General features: G+C 40.5%; 1 protein-coding gene across 1 annotated transcript in view; it reads left to right on the forward strand.

Annotated features, from left to right (window-relative positions):
- The window catches only part of ush1c (Usher syndrome 1C), a 180,690-nt gene that overhangs the window by 33,505 nt on the left and 132,739 nt on the right, over positions 1-14,446 (forward strand). The window contains exons 4-5 of the mRNA XM_048607099.1: positions 307-450; positions 13,031-13,169. Of these exons, the coding sequence (XP_048463056.1) occupies positions 307-450; positions 13,031-13,169 (283 nt within the window). The remainder of the gene's footprint in view (positions 1-306; positions 451-13,030; positions 13,170-14,446) is intronic.

Here is a 14,446-nt window from a genome sequence, read left to right on the forward strand (position 1 = left end):
ACATACACACACACATACATACACACACACATACATACACACACACACGGAATATGCCATTTTGCAAAAACTATTGAGATGGAAGTCTGGGATGGGGAAGAATGAGTCAGACAAGTTTCTCTTACGTGAATGAGTGAAATAATTATTGTTGAATCAAATGGCAATATCAGTGGCAATGTTGAAACAGACAGAAAAATCCACAGATGAATCAACGGAGCCAAACGTGGAGTTATGATGACACAAAGTGGCAAAAAAAAGGAAAGGTATTGTTTTATTTCTGGCCAACTTTGTTTCTTTGTCCCTCAGGTCCATGGATCTCCCTATTCTGGTTGGAGACCTGAAACTGGTGATAAATGAGCCAAGTCGTCTACCAATGCTCGATGCTATCCGACCACTTATTCCACTAAAACATCAAGTGGAATATGATAACCTGACACCAAAACGATCACGGTAAGGTGAAAATACTATAAAGGAAATCAAGGCGTAGTTAATTGAGAAAATAGTAATATAACTTGGAATATTCTCCTTGAAAGTTGAAACATTCTGTTTATAAGAAAGTCCATTTGGTTTTATAATTAGAGCAAAAGACATTTGCTGTCCTTTTTTTACGGTCCTAAGCAAATTTCCATCTATATGCTAATGTAACATTAACACTGGAGTATTTTACTGGTTTTATCTTTCCAAAGCTCTTGAGTTGGATGGTGTGCTACAAGCTAATTAATTCATGATATTTTTAGAGGACTTCCCAAACAAAAAGGGAAAGATTATATGTATATTTAAAATGTGTTTATATTTATGCTAATTGGGTATTATACAATAAGAATCAGAATATTCCTAAATTTCAACAATAGTCTGTGTATCTGACAGGTGTAAAGTTGATCAAGGCAGTTATTTGCTAAGAAGCTTGATTTCCTGTTGAAAAATATGAGTGTCTTGATGTTTAGTGAGGATGATCAACAAATCTGTCGTGATATGACAAAGATCAAATCATTCATTGACATGGAGAGTGCTAAATTTGATAGTAACTGCAAACAAGTGCAAGGATTGTGATGTCTGATTAATCCCAACCATCAACTCCAATGCAAACAACACACCAAGTTTGTCTATCAATATCATTTTAGTGCCTAATCCATTCTAGTTGTGTTGTTGATTAAATGGATCTCTGTTCAAGAGGCCAATATCGAGAGTGATGAGACCAGTCAAACCTAGCCTGCACCATTCAAAGCAAGCCTTTAAAGCGGACATGCTATTTCTTTTCACTGCATCAGCAGCTGCTGGTAGTCACATAGGAAGTGAATGGACCTTTGAAATACTGAATGGCAGCACAATTTAGGATATTTTAGGCTGAATTTTGCTAGAAATCAGCCAAATGTCAATTTTGACAATGAAATATTTCTTTCTGAGCGAGTCTTCTCATTCCTATACTCCACAGTTTGCTTCACTTGCAATGCACCAGATCTGTTTGCTTCCCCATTCACACTCTCTTCGCTCAGCAATAGTGAAAGTACCCATCACTACAGCAACCCCCTACAATTCCAGCACCATTTTTTTAGAGCTGACCTGTGTACCAGGACAAATGCAGGAATTGTCTTTCACAATGCATATAATGGAAGGGGCACAAAAAGAAAATGCTTCAGAGGGCACCATAGCTGATACGGCTGGCACTTCATTGCAAGTGCACATTGACTAATGGTTTACCATTTGAAACCAAGCTGCATGGTTACCTGCCCTTTGTGACATCTCATCTTAGAACCCTGTCTAAATGAGTTACGACACGGAGTTGGATAGTCAAACCAAAGCAGCATTTTTACCCCTGTATTTGCAACAGAGTAAAATCAGACCATCGAAGACCCCCAATACATTGCTTATTGGCTCGCCAAGCCGGTTGTTCTATGGTGTGCAGATGTTTTGTTAACCTACTAGGCAACATCATTAGTGTAACCTCTAATCAAAGTGCTGGTATTCTACTTCCTTCCGGATTTATATGCTCCTCTGGTGTGATGGTCTTGTCACTTCCAGTTCCGTTGTTTTAGCAGCAGTTTGTATATGGGGTCCATTTCTATATGTTTGTTAATGGAGTCCCATGTTGAGGTGTCCACGACCAATATTCACTTGTCTCAATACACGCAGACAATGAGGGCCATCAGTTTGAGTAGGACAAAGTGACCACACTGGGACAAGCGAACACCAGACATGCAAGGGAATTTCTGGAAGCCTGGTTCTCAACATGGGACTCTATTAACAAATAGATAGAAATAGACCTCCTATACAGACCGCTGCTAAAACAACAGAACCGGAAGCGACAAGATCATCATACCAGAGGATCATATAAATCTGTAAGAAAGCAGAACACCAACACTTTGATTAGAGGTCGCACTGATGTTGTTGCCTAGAAAGGTAACAAAATGTCTGTATACTACAGAACAACAGGCTTGGCAAGGATATGAGCAACTGTATCCACAACCCGAGCTACAAGTTTTCGCTAAGATCTTAAAGACCCCCAATGGTCACTCCAATAGCTCCTATCCAAACTTTTGAAGAACTAATCCCAGACTTTGCAAAGAGTTTATTTCCAGATCTTGGTTTAGTATCTTAGGCAAAAGACTTAACTATTTATGAAATACACAATAACTTTAGCAGAGAGAGAAAATTAAACAATATGGTAATCTAATTAATGTCTCATTAATTAAACACAAAACATTCATTTTCAGCTCCCATTCATACAAAAGATAGGCAAACACACATAGTTAAAGGATAAATAAAAGAAAATAACAAAACTGACCAGATTACATAAATGGCTTCCATAATATGTTATTTCACAACTATAGCTTTGGTCTCCTTGGTTGCTTTTCTGAACCTGCTGATCAGGGTCACCTTCTCAGCTCACTCACATAAAAGTAGTAATATTTTTAACTCAGCATTCTATCCCCTGGGCTTCCAAATGTTAGTGGGGGAGATTCGGCAAAATTGATAAAAGAACAAAAACAAAATTGATGAAAAATCAACAAGGATTCTAACAGCTACTCTGTTCCTAATGCCCAGTCTTGCCTAACGTCTTCTCATATTTTACTGTGGTTTCATCACCTACCGAAAAGTGTTCAGACAGTTTTAAACGTTAGTTTTTATTCAACAACAGCAAACACATGGGATAAAAAAGACAAAGAAAAGTTGGATTTGCTTCTGGAAACAGATAGAGGACTGCTTGCCTTTCTACCAGCAACAAAATGTCAATTTGTGATCTCGGCTCCCAGCACACATCTATTGGGACTGGGTGTTAGTGAAGTTCTGTCTGGCTTGTGGCACCTGACAGTGCCCCACTCTATAATGCAGAAGGTGATGTTTGTCTGCTCAATATCTTTTTCCTCCTTGGAATACGTTGTTGCTCTCCCAGCTGTTCAGTGTTGATCACATCCCCTCTCTGCTTTCTCCAGTTCTGCAAAGCACAGCATGCCAGGATTATGTTGCACACTCTATCTGGACTGAAGGTCCCCTTAAACTGTTTCAAGTGTCATAACCTCATTTTCAGGAGGCCTATTTTCTGCACACCGTATCCTGGGTTGACTGATGGCTAGCATGCTTGGCGTCCATCAGGGGATTATTTAACAGAGTTAGTAGCATCATTGCAGACGGTAGCCCTTATCTCCTAGTAACTATCCTTGTAAGGCATGCAGCACTTGAAATGAAGTAGGAATTGTCAAGGATATAGATGTCACGGCAGCTCCCAGACTATCTGGAACAGACTGTGGTGTTAATGATCACAGATGAATTGTACATTGATGGAATTAATCTCAACATAGCATGCATAAAGGGTGAGAAACATCCCTGCAGTGGCTGCATATATTGGTCATGGTTCCAATGAACTTCTGTGGGGAATTTCAGAAACAAAATATTCACATTGCATACAGGTGTTGGTCTAGTATAGTCCAGTGGTACATGGAGGACTGCAATAAACATGACCATGCAATGCCTCTACGTGGACCTTTTGACCTAGGGACCTTATTCTGATGCATCCAGCATAGGCCACACCATGCAAATACAGGAGGAAATTGTAAGTGCTATATGATTACTAATGCCTTGTCTCACATACCTCCAACTCACCACACCTCCCATCACTCAAGAAAGGCAGCTTTGCACATAAGAGCATGTTGGCAAATACTTATACTTCAAGGTGAGAGCAAATCAGGCCAATGCCCATGTGCAGCCCATGAGATAGTAGACTGTCTTTGTGCATTGTTGCTCACAGGTCATCTGTGATTACTTCTACTTCACAGAAATGACTGATCAATCTGTAATGACTATGGCAAGATTGCATGTGACCAGGATTTGTATTCCACATGGTTGGACACAGCAAGCCTTTCACATGTGGAGTGCTATGATTCCAGGTGACTTTAACTCTTTATTGTGAATATGCCTGATTTAATGGAATTACCCACTGAAGGGCCTTACATCGCTCTCAAGTAGAGCCCATGTGCTCAGAGAGGAAAATAAAACACTTATTCCGTCCACTCCAGGTGTCAACGCACCATTTTCCATTTATCTTACACATTTCTAATTTGCATACATTGTACAAAGAAAACACAGGTCATAATTGGCTCAGTGAGTGACAGGCTCAGCCTAATAATCCAGAGAACACTTCCTCTCCAACTCAAACCCTCATGTTCCTTTCTTCCTTGCACTCCCTGTTGAGCCCATCAGTACTGAGACATTCCCACGCACCTCTTTGAATTATGACTTCATCTCACAACATTACCTTCTGAGCTTCAGGCCCATATCACACTCATGCCAACTATCATGCTGCACTGGCTCACCACCACCAGTTGAATCCAGGGCTGTTGTGATTGTCAGTTACCTCCCTGCCATGCCCCATGCTCTCCAGTGTGTTATTGTCTGATCCGTTTACAAGTTGAGTTGCCCCCCCTTTCTCAGTTATTGTCCCTTCTGCATCCCAGCCTGCTGCCTCCAATCCCCGCACTTTACTTCCCTAACATCCCTACCACAGCAGTTGGCACTGATATTGCTTCTTCACTTTCATTAAGGTTGACCCTCAGAACTGACCATGGCCCACCCCCTTCTCTCTGACGAGTGACCAGGTCCCTGACTGATCTTTATGCAGCTCTCCAACCGACTTAGCACAAATCTTCAGACTAGCTACAGTGGACCTGCAGACTGACCATGGCCCTTTCCAGATGGAAGAGATAGACAACCCCTTATTCATACTGCCTCAAAGACATGGAAGACAGGCACTAATTGGGAATTCTCTTTTCTCTTGCAACATGGGAAGATTGACTTTATACATTTTGATTTGGAATGCTTCATTTTTTGAAGATTTTTAATGTTGCTTGGTTGTCAAGCAAGATACTGTGATCTAATTAACAGAGGGAAGCCTTTTGTCATGTTGTTTTATCTCATATCTAAGAGTTTGGATTTGAGACACACTGGGTATGGATAGGGTGAAGAGCCAAGTCTTTTCCCCAGGGTAGGGGATTCTAAAACTATACGGCATAGGTTCAAGGTGAGAGGGGAAAGATTTAAAAAGGACCCAAGGGGCAACTTTTTCACACAGAGGGTGGTGCATGTATGGAATGAGCTGCCAGAGGAAGTGGTGGAGGGTGGTACAATTACAACATTTAAAAGGCATCTGGATGGGTACATGAATGGGAAGGGTTTAGAAGGATATAGGCCAAATGCTGGCAAATGGGATTTATGTAGGATATCTGGTCAGCATGAATAAGTTGGAGCAGAGGGTCTGTTTCCATACTGTACATCTCTATGACTCTATGACTTTATGACCAAGGAGAAAGCAAGATGAAGGCCTGTCTTCAGGCTTAGATTTCTTCAGAATTCTATTCATTGTACACAGACACAAAGTGCAACTATACATGATAATCTGAGATCTAAGCCTCTATTCTTACTCTTGCATTAAGGGGCCATTTGCTACATGCACTTCTCTCTTCAAATCTAATTGACTCTGCCGCACTGTGTTATATATGCTGTAAGGGAGCAGCCCCATGACTTCATTGTAAGGTTGCTCCAGACTCTATTAACCCTTACACAGTAGGAAGTTATGATGTGGCACTGTTGGTGAATAGGAAAGAGGAATTGCAGTGGACTGGCATTGCAATTTCTACAAAATACCATGCAACGACTGCCACAAACATTACATCGGACAAACAGGAAGGTAACTAGCCATCAGAATACATGAACGTCAACTAGCAGCAAAACGGCATGACAAACTCTCCTTAATATCAATATACTCGGATAATGAAGGCCATCAGTTTAACTGGGACAACGTAACCATAATAGCCCAAGCCAAACGTAGACACGCGTGGGAATTCCTAGAGGCATGTTTCTCCACCTGTAGTGCAATCAACAAACATATAGAATTGGAGTCCATATACAAACCCATACAGATCAAAACCAGAAACGACAGTACTCACCATAACAGACCGGACAGTATAAATTCCAAGTGGAGTAGAATAACATCACTTTATTGGAGGCTCTGTTGATGATGTCACCTCGCATGGTGACGAAACGTCTGAATGAGAACAAACCAGCTCAGCAAGCAAGTCAACAACCTCACCCACAACCCGAGCTACAGATCTTTGCCAAAACTTTGGGAATTAACTGTTGGTCATCGTTTAATTGGAGCATCCTAGGTAGCAACACTCTACCAACTACTCAACACTCTCCTCTCATACAGTATAAATGTTGTTTTCCCTTTACTTGGGTATTGCTTGTGAATTGTCTTGAACAGTGCATGTTGAAAAGATCTAACAATTAGTCTTTTTTTTTGTCACTAATAGCCCTTTATTCTACTAAAGCTTTCAGGATAATAATGGAAAAAAAAAATTAGAAAGGGAGAGAGTATACATAAATGGACTTTAGAGTTTTTAGTAACAAAAACAGAAGTTGCTGGAAAAGCTCAGCAGGTCTTGCAGCATCTGTGAAGAAAAGTCAGAGTTAATGTTTTGGGTCCGGTGACCCTTCTTCGGAAATGATGCTGCCAGACCTGCTGAGCTTTTGCAGCAACTTCTGTTTTTGTTCCTAATTTACATCTGCAGTTCTTTCGGTTTTAATACAGTTTTTAGTAATATGCTGGGGATGTTTCCACGGATCATTACTCGCTGAGTGAGTCCAGAGCTCTCCTGGGAGCATGAGATTGCACATTCTCTATTCCAGTGATGTGCATTACCAAGTTTAAAAAGTCAGGTAGTACTCTCAGGTAAGCATGTTTACCTGACTTTCTCAAATAACTTTTTTTCATATGCAAAAAGAATGACAGCTTTCTAATATTAAATGAGTTCTCCTAAAACAATTTGGAAGTGCTTTTGGCTGAACAATGCTGCAATTGTTATCCATGCTTTATACAGTAATGTATTCACTTGGGATCACACAGTGGAACTCTCTACAATAAGAAGCTTTTTATGAAGGGAAACAATGTTGTATTGTTGAATTTCCTTGTCTTACGAGATGCTTGAATGACTGTTGAACCACACCAGGAATTCTGAAGCTTTTTTAATTATACGATGAGAATTTGCTTCATGGCTTTTCTGTATCTCTTTCAAGCTTTAAAATAAAAATGGAGTATCCATGAAAGAAGGAATTAATTAAAGCAACTTGTCAGTCAACTAAGTCTTCTAGACAATGAATGTAACTCCTGCAATACTTGACCACAGTTCGATCTGTGACTGGGGAAGATCATTTAGCCCATTTTACTGCATGCATCAGAGATATCCTAATGTGCCCCATGGTAGTCAACAATGGTTTTTCAATAGATTACATGGGCAGTTTTGTCTGCTACTGTTTGTGGAATTTTGTTAAATGTATTGATTAGTATTTGTGTGAAGAAGAGCTTCCTGGCATTAACCCTAAAATTGCCTGACACTAGTTTGAACCCATCTCTCAATTCCATTCAAGACAACAAGGTGCAGGGCTGGATGAACACAGCAGGCCAAGCAGCATCATAGGAGCAGAGAGGCTGACTTACCAATGTGACGGCCAACTGGAGAAAGAGAATTTCATTTTTGTCTTAGCACTTTACAGCCTTCAAGACTCAACTGAGTTCAGCAACTTTTAGGGATGAGTATTGTCCTCCATTTTGATTTCCTGTCCATGTTCAGTTTGCATGGTTAACTTTCAGCAGTGCTAACCAATTGTGTATGCTGTTCACAAATACCATTAACATATATTCCATGTCTATATCCTTCCTGTCATTGCACTTGTTTTGTCTTTTGCACTGAGAAACCTCACTATCTGTTCATTTACACCTCCTCCCCTTTGTCTACTGGATGAAAAACATCATGCTCTACACCCTTACACCACACCACCCCAACCACCCCAGTTCTGCAGAACAGTCAATTGGTCTTGAAATGTTAAGTCTGTCCCACTCCACAGATACTGCCAGACCTGTTGAGTTTCTCCAGCACTTTATTTTTATTTTGGATCTCTCGCATCAACAGTATTTTATTATCACCTACTACTCCACTTTGTGTGTATCATGACTAAATTCTACATGATGCACTTCAATGCCACATCCCAGCTCCTTGGAAAACATGTTCCAAACCTGTGATTTCATCCAACAAGAATGAAAATAGTAGCGGGCACTTAGAACACATGCAAGTTCCCTTCCAAGTTACATGCTATTCTGACTTGGAAATATCATTTTCATGTCAAAATGCTAGAAGTTGCTACCAGCAGCAGGATATCATATAAATTGCATGGTTTAGAAAGGTTACTACTCCACTGCATTCTCAAGCCATTTTGGATGCAGACACAGCCGGAGATGACCTATCCATTTGTTGACAGCATGGCAGTCTGGGTTTAAAGAAAAAATACACATCTAATGTGTCTTCTTCAAAAGTTCAAGAGGCCAAAATTTTCATAACTCAGGTCTCGATACTGGGAAGCCAGCTCATCATTCTTCTTGACACTTCTCTTCATTATTGAGAGTTTCTCTTCATAATTGAAGGTGGAAGGTGGTTATTTTTCTGGTGAGGCAATTGCAGACAGTCTTGTGGGACAACCAGAAGCTCTGAACCTAAGAGGTCAGGCTTCTTTCTGTCTATCTTCACATTGATGGTAGCAATCTGTGCCCGATAATGCTGGGCAATGAGAACAGCACATGTGCCATAAAAGAGAGAAGATTGCAGGCATCTTGCATACAACAGCAGTTTCATGCTGTACAGTACATCTGGCCTGAGGCAGCACCTCAGCAATCCAGTAATGTTTCAGAGGACAGGCAAGAATCTTTGCACTCTGGTATCTGCAGTTCTGATATAATAGTCTAAGAGTGAATGGCAACAGGTTGGCCTTGCATGAGAGCAGGAAATAATGTACAGCAGCAAGCTCACTTCAGATTGAACTTCCGATACAGCACCGAAACCTCAAGTGGCTTCGGTTTGTGCTACTGTAGACATTGAGACACAGGCCCTCAAATGTTTCATCATCGTTGAGTCTGTAGAGTGCTAATAGAGTTGGCCACCATTTCCATTCTGAAAGGATGCGCCCTGTGCTCCATGCAAAGCCCCGTACCAAATTGTTGCTGACTCCTCCATGCTCCGTGACATTGGTAGCAGGCTTTCTGGCAAACCTCAATGCACCAAGCATTTTGTTGTGTGTGCCCAATATTCGTGAACGTTGCCCTCTATCAAACACCATTAATGGTACCTTGTCCTGTCTACAAGCCACTTGTGCCCTTGTCTCACCACATACAGGCCCCCTTCTAGGTTTATCCCATAAAGTACACATTTGGCATTATCTGAGCTAGAGGTTGCAGATTACATACTTCCTTTTTTACTACTTTGCCGTTTTCCTTTTCTTCCACCCCATGTTCTTCCAATACTGCCTGGCCAGGTTGCAATTTCTGGTAATACAGTGAGGAGAGGCATGTGTTTAAATAAGGAAGAGATGTATGTTGACACTATTTGCAGGTATTAAACTAGAAGAGATTGTGGGATGATGAAGGAAGTAGGATGTAAAAAGGAGGATTAGGCTTCAGCCCTTTACAAACCACAGCCTCAGTTGGACCAATATCACTGATCACCATCTCATACATTTGGAGTAAGGAGAAACAGCTGAGCCTGTCTGCTGGAGGTTAGATAGGGCTCTTATGGTGCAGTGGTAGAGTCTCTACCTCTGAGCTGAAAGTCCTGCATTCAAGTCCCACCTGCTCAAGAGGCATGTAATAACTTTCTTGAACAGGTTGACTCGAACATATCTACTGCTACCTCCAGGTGGGTACCAATGTGTCCTAGTATATCAGTGAATGTGGTAAATTGTAATTGTGTAATGAGACTGTCCCAGTGAAATTGCTGGCAATGGGTTTAAGATATGACTGAGAAGCTTGCAACAGTGCTAAGTAGGAGAGAGTCAGGCGAAGCTGTGGATGTTCGGCATGAATTATTATTGCTTCTTATTGTTGATAGGTAAGCGTTGGGTGTCTAAGGCGAGTTGTGAGATGTTGCAATTGAAGATGTATTTACTGACCATGTTCACTCTTGTAAGATAATTTAACTGCTTGATTCACTGTGTTGAGATCATTTGAACATAAGAACATAAGAAATAGGACCAGGTATAGGCCACCTGGCCTGTCTAGCCTGCTCTGTCATTCCATAATATCATGGCTGAGCTTTTTATGGACTCAGCTCCAATTACCCACCCGCTCACCATAACTCTTAATTCTTTCACTGTTCAAAAATCTATCTTTGCCTGAAAAGCATTCAACAAGGTAGCTTCACTGGGCAGGGAATTCCACAGATTCACGACCCTTTGTGTAAAGAAGCTCCTCCTCAACGCAGCCCTAAATCTGTTACCCCTTATTTTGAGGTTTTGCCCCCTAGTTCTAGTTCCACCCGCCAGTGGAAAAAACCTCCCTAGTTCTGTCTTATCTATTCCCTTCATAATTTTATATATTTCTATAAGATTCCCCCTCATTCTTCTAAATTCCAATAAGTATAGTCTCAGTCCGCTCAAACTCTCCTCCTAAACCAACCCTCCATCCGAATCAATCTAGTGAACCTCCTCTGCTCCCCCACCAGTGCCAGTACATCCTTTCTCAAATTGTTTGCTCCTGCCACAGCATTCTTGTATTGCTGACTTCTGAGAGTTCATCAGAAGAGCTCTCGGGCCTCCTATGGATTGAAGACATTTCTCTTCCTCTCCAATGCAGCATCTACAAATTTTAGAGCCCACTCTTGGGTCATTCTTCTATCTCTGTCAAATTGGAGGCACTTTTAAAATGACTTCCAGCACCTTTTTGTAAAAGGTGTTAGGTCATGCCAGCTGACTTGAAATTAGTGTTAACCTCTCTCAGTTTTGTGACCCCTGCTCATTTATGCAGCCACTCAGCTGTGTGTTTCATGCTGGCTACACGCTACGAAGATTTCATAAACAGGCAGCACAAAGTTTACATCCAGTGCAATGGGTATGACTTTATCGTACATCACCATTGCTATGACCATTTTCAGAATTGTCAAATTCTGCAGTCTTTGAAGTGCAATGATTGTTATTACATAGGCATTGTGGCAGTCAACTTACACTAAAGTGCTGGTCCTAAAAATACTAAAGTACATTGTCACCTAACCTATTACCCATTCAAGCTACAATCAACGTCAAATCATTTGTGTTTACTGTGATTTTCTATTTCTAATAATTACCACATGCTACAAATGCTTTAAAACACTTGACACTTGTATGAAATTTCAATAACATTTCCTCAAGTAAAAAACTACACCCAGTATCAGCAGATCACAGGACTCTTCCTCCCATACTGTCGAGCCTAGAACCACCTCCGTGCTAACACAATCCGGCAACCCTCTCCCTTGTTAGTACGACCCAGTGCATCACATAGGTATGAGTGTTATGAGTAGAAACACAGGACACAAGGTCCGCTTAGCCCATAACTTCTTGGCCGGGTATACTCTCTGTCCCCATTCCAGCATCACCTTCTCAAATTATGCCAAACTCTTTGCTTTCCGGATTCCAAAACTCTACACTATTTTTGCAGAATCCCAAGACAGTCAACTAAATGCTGCCTAATTTGACAAGTCTCAATCCAGCTTTATAGATTCCAGGAGCACCATTCCAAGTGCTGTAAAAAGCAATAGTTGCCACATTTTCACTGTTTCCTGCTGTTTTTTTCCCATTCCAATGCAGGTCAGTGCAGATGACTAGATCCTATCTGTTACATTTTTTTGCCATCATGTTGCTGTATACTCTGGATTTTATGAAATGGAAGAGAAAAAAACATAAAATACATTGGTTTAAAAAAGAATATAATTTTCAAGCCCAATTAACATTGTTTCACATTTTTAATGAAAATCAACCATTTGATTAATATAACAAGTGTGGGATGTCGTGACCCTGTTCCCCATTTGTATTGCTGTTACTCTCAAAAGTTCAGTCCTGTTGATCTGTTTCTTATGTTACAGGGTGTAAATTTATCATGGTCGGCAGGCTTGTCAAGCGCTTGCACCTTGTACAAATTTGAACATAAATTTTATAAGCAAGCTTACTGTAAAGAGCAAATGTGATGGTTGTCCTTTCTGTAAACCTGACTCCTCAAATCTGAATGCTTTTGTAACAAGTTTAGAAACAGATTTGTGTCGAATGAAGTAATCTGTTATTGTAATTGTTACAACAAATCTTTCCAGAAGGCCAATTAAGAGATTTTCTGTCCGTGACACTTTCCTTGTTCTTATTCCACATTATATCATTACATAAAACAGAAAAACTCAACAAATAATAGGGAACCACATGATGTTGATATAAATATTTTACATTAAATCTGAGGCCTTAATGAATTTCACACAGGAATTAGACCCAAACATCAGCTCACAAATAATTTCAAAGGTTGAAAATTGAAGCTCAGAAGCAAAGTGCCAAACCAATTGTCCACTTCCTCTGCAATGTATGCCAATGTATTTATGTATAATTTCAGGCTGTGAAGTCTGCTTTCTCAATGTACAAAGGAAGAAATTATATAAATGGATTTTACTCATATTTGTAATTCAGTATTTTTTTTAACCTGTAGGAAATTGAAAGAGGTGCGTTTAGACCGAACACATCCTGAAGGACTTGGCATGAGTGTGCGAGGTGGTTTGGAGTTTAACTGTGGCCTCTTCATCTCTCAATTAGTAAAAGGAGGACAGGCAGACAATGTTGGCCTGCAGGTAAGGATGACTGTCATGTAAGAGAGGTGAAGTGCTTCAGTAAACATCATCTTTCTTTGTAACAGTGCTGAATGCAGTTCACCAAATTATTTATTTGGCAGTGGCCCATCTACAAGCTCATAAACAGAGAATGACCTTTTCAGCTGTAAGTTGTTTAGCAATGTCCTGTGACAATGCCAACACCAGATTAGATAAACTGCAGAGAGGTTTGTGACTTTTTTTTAGAACTTTCCCTCTTTATTAAATATCATTAAGCATGACTTAAATTGGATATCGACAAATTCTAGCTTATCCAGAAAGCTGGAATTTACAGCCAGTTCATCAAATAATCTTAGCAATTTCCTCAATCAAACCCATTTCATGTGTTCATCACACTTTGTGTGAGAACAAGTTGGTATTATAACAATTATGAAGATTGCAATTTTAAAGAGTTAGTATTTTGTACAATCCACAAATGAACTCTCACGATCAAATCAGGACAATCGAATACTGTGCCCCTGTTTAATGGCGGGCTGCTATGTTTATAAGGAGTCAGAGCAATAGGATGAAGAACTGGATACTGACACTAAGGTTGGATGTTTATGGGTGACACAGGAGGTCAGCAGCAGGGGTGTAGTGTTATGCTGTTAGATTCCATGCAGGTGGCAATCTAATGACCAGGCTCGAAAAGATGAGTATATTTCCTGTGCACATTATACCAATCCCTCTGCCCCCTCAAGAATAATCCATGACAGAGCTCCTCATAACACTTACTTTGTAGTTTCACTGCTTAACTCTATCTATGCTCTTTCTCAGATCTCCATCTATGAATCCACCATTACTTCTGACTCTCATGATTAGGTGATTTCATGCCTTTCCCTCATTATTGTCTTCACCAAATGCACTGCTTCCATCGGCTGAACTTATGTCTAATACTTACTCTTTAATACTTTTTTCTAATGTCTAATACTTTTTTCTTTCCTCCTTATTGGAGAGGAAATACACATTACGAATGACCACAAGATCATATGATATAGGGCCAGAATTAGGCCATTTGGCACATTGACTCTGCTCTGCCACTCAATGATGACTGACATGTTTCTGAACCCCATTCTCCTGCCTTCTCCCCATAACCTTGATCCCCTTATTAACCAAGAACCTATCTATCTTTATCTTAAATACACTCAATGACTTGGCCCCCACAGCCCTCCTCAGCAATGAGTTCCACAGAATAACCACCCTCTGGCTGAAGAAATTCCAACTCGTGTCAGTTCTAAAGCATCATCCCTTCACTCTGA

This window comes from Rhincodon typus, chromosome 17 (assembly GCF_021869965.1).
Source record: "Rhincodon typus isolate 14 chromosome 17, sRhiTyp1.1, whole genome shotgun sequence".
Lineage (NCBI taxonomy): Eukaryota > Metazoa > Chordata > Chondrichthyes > Orectolobiformes > Rhincodontidae > Rhincodon > Rhincodon typus.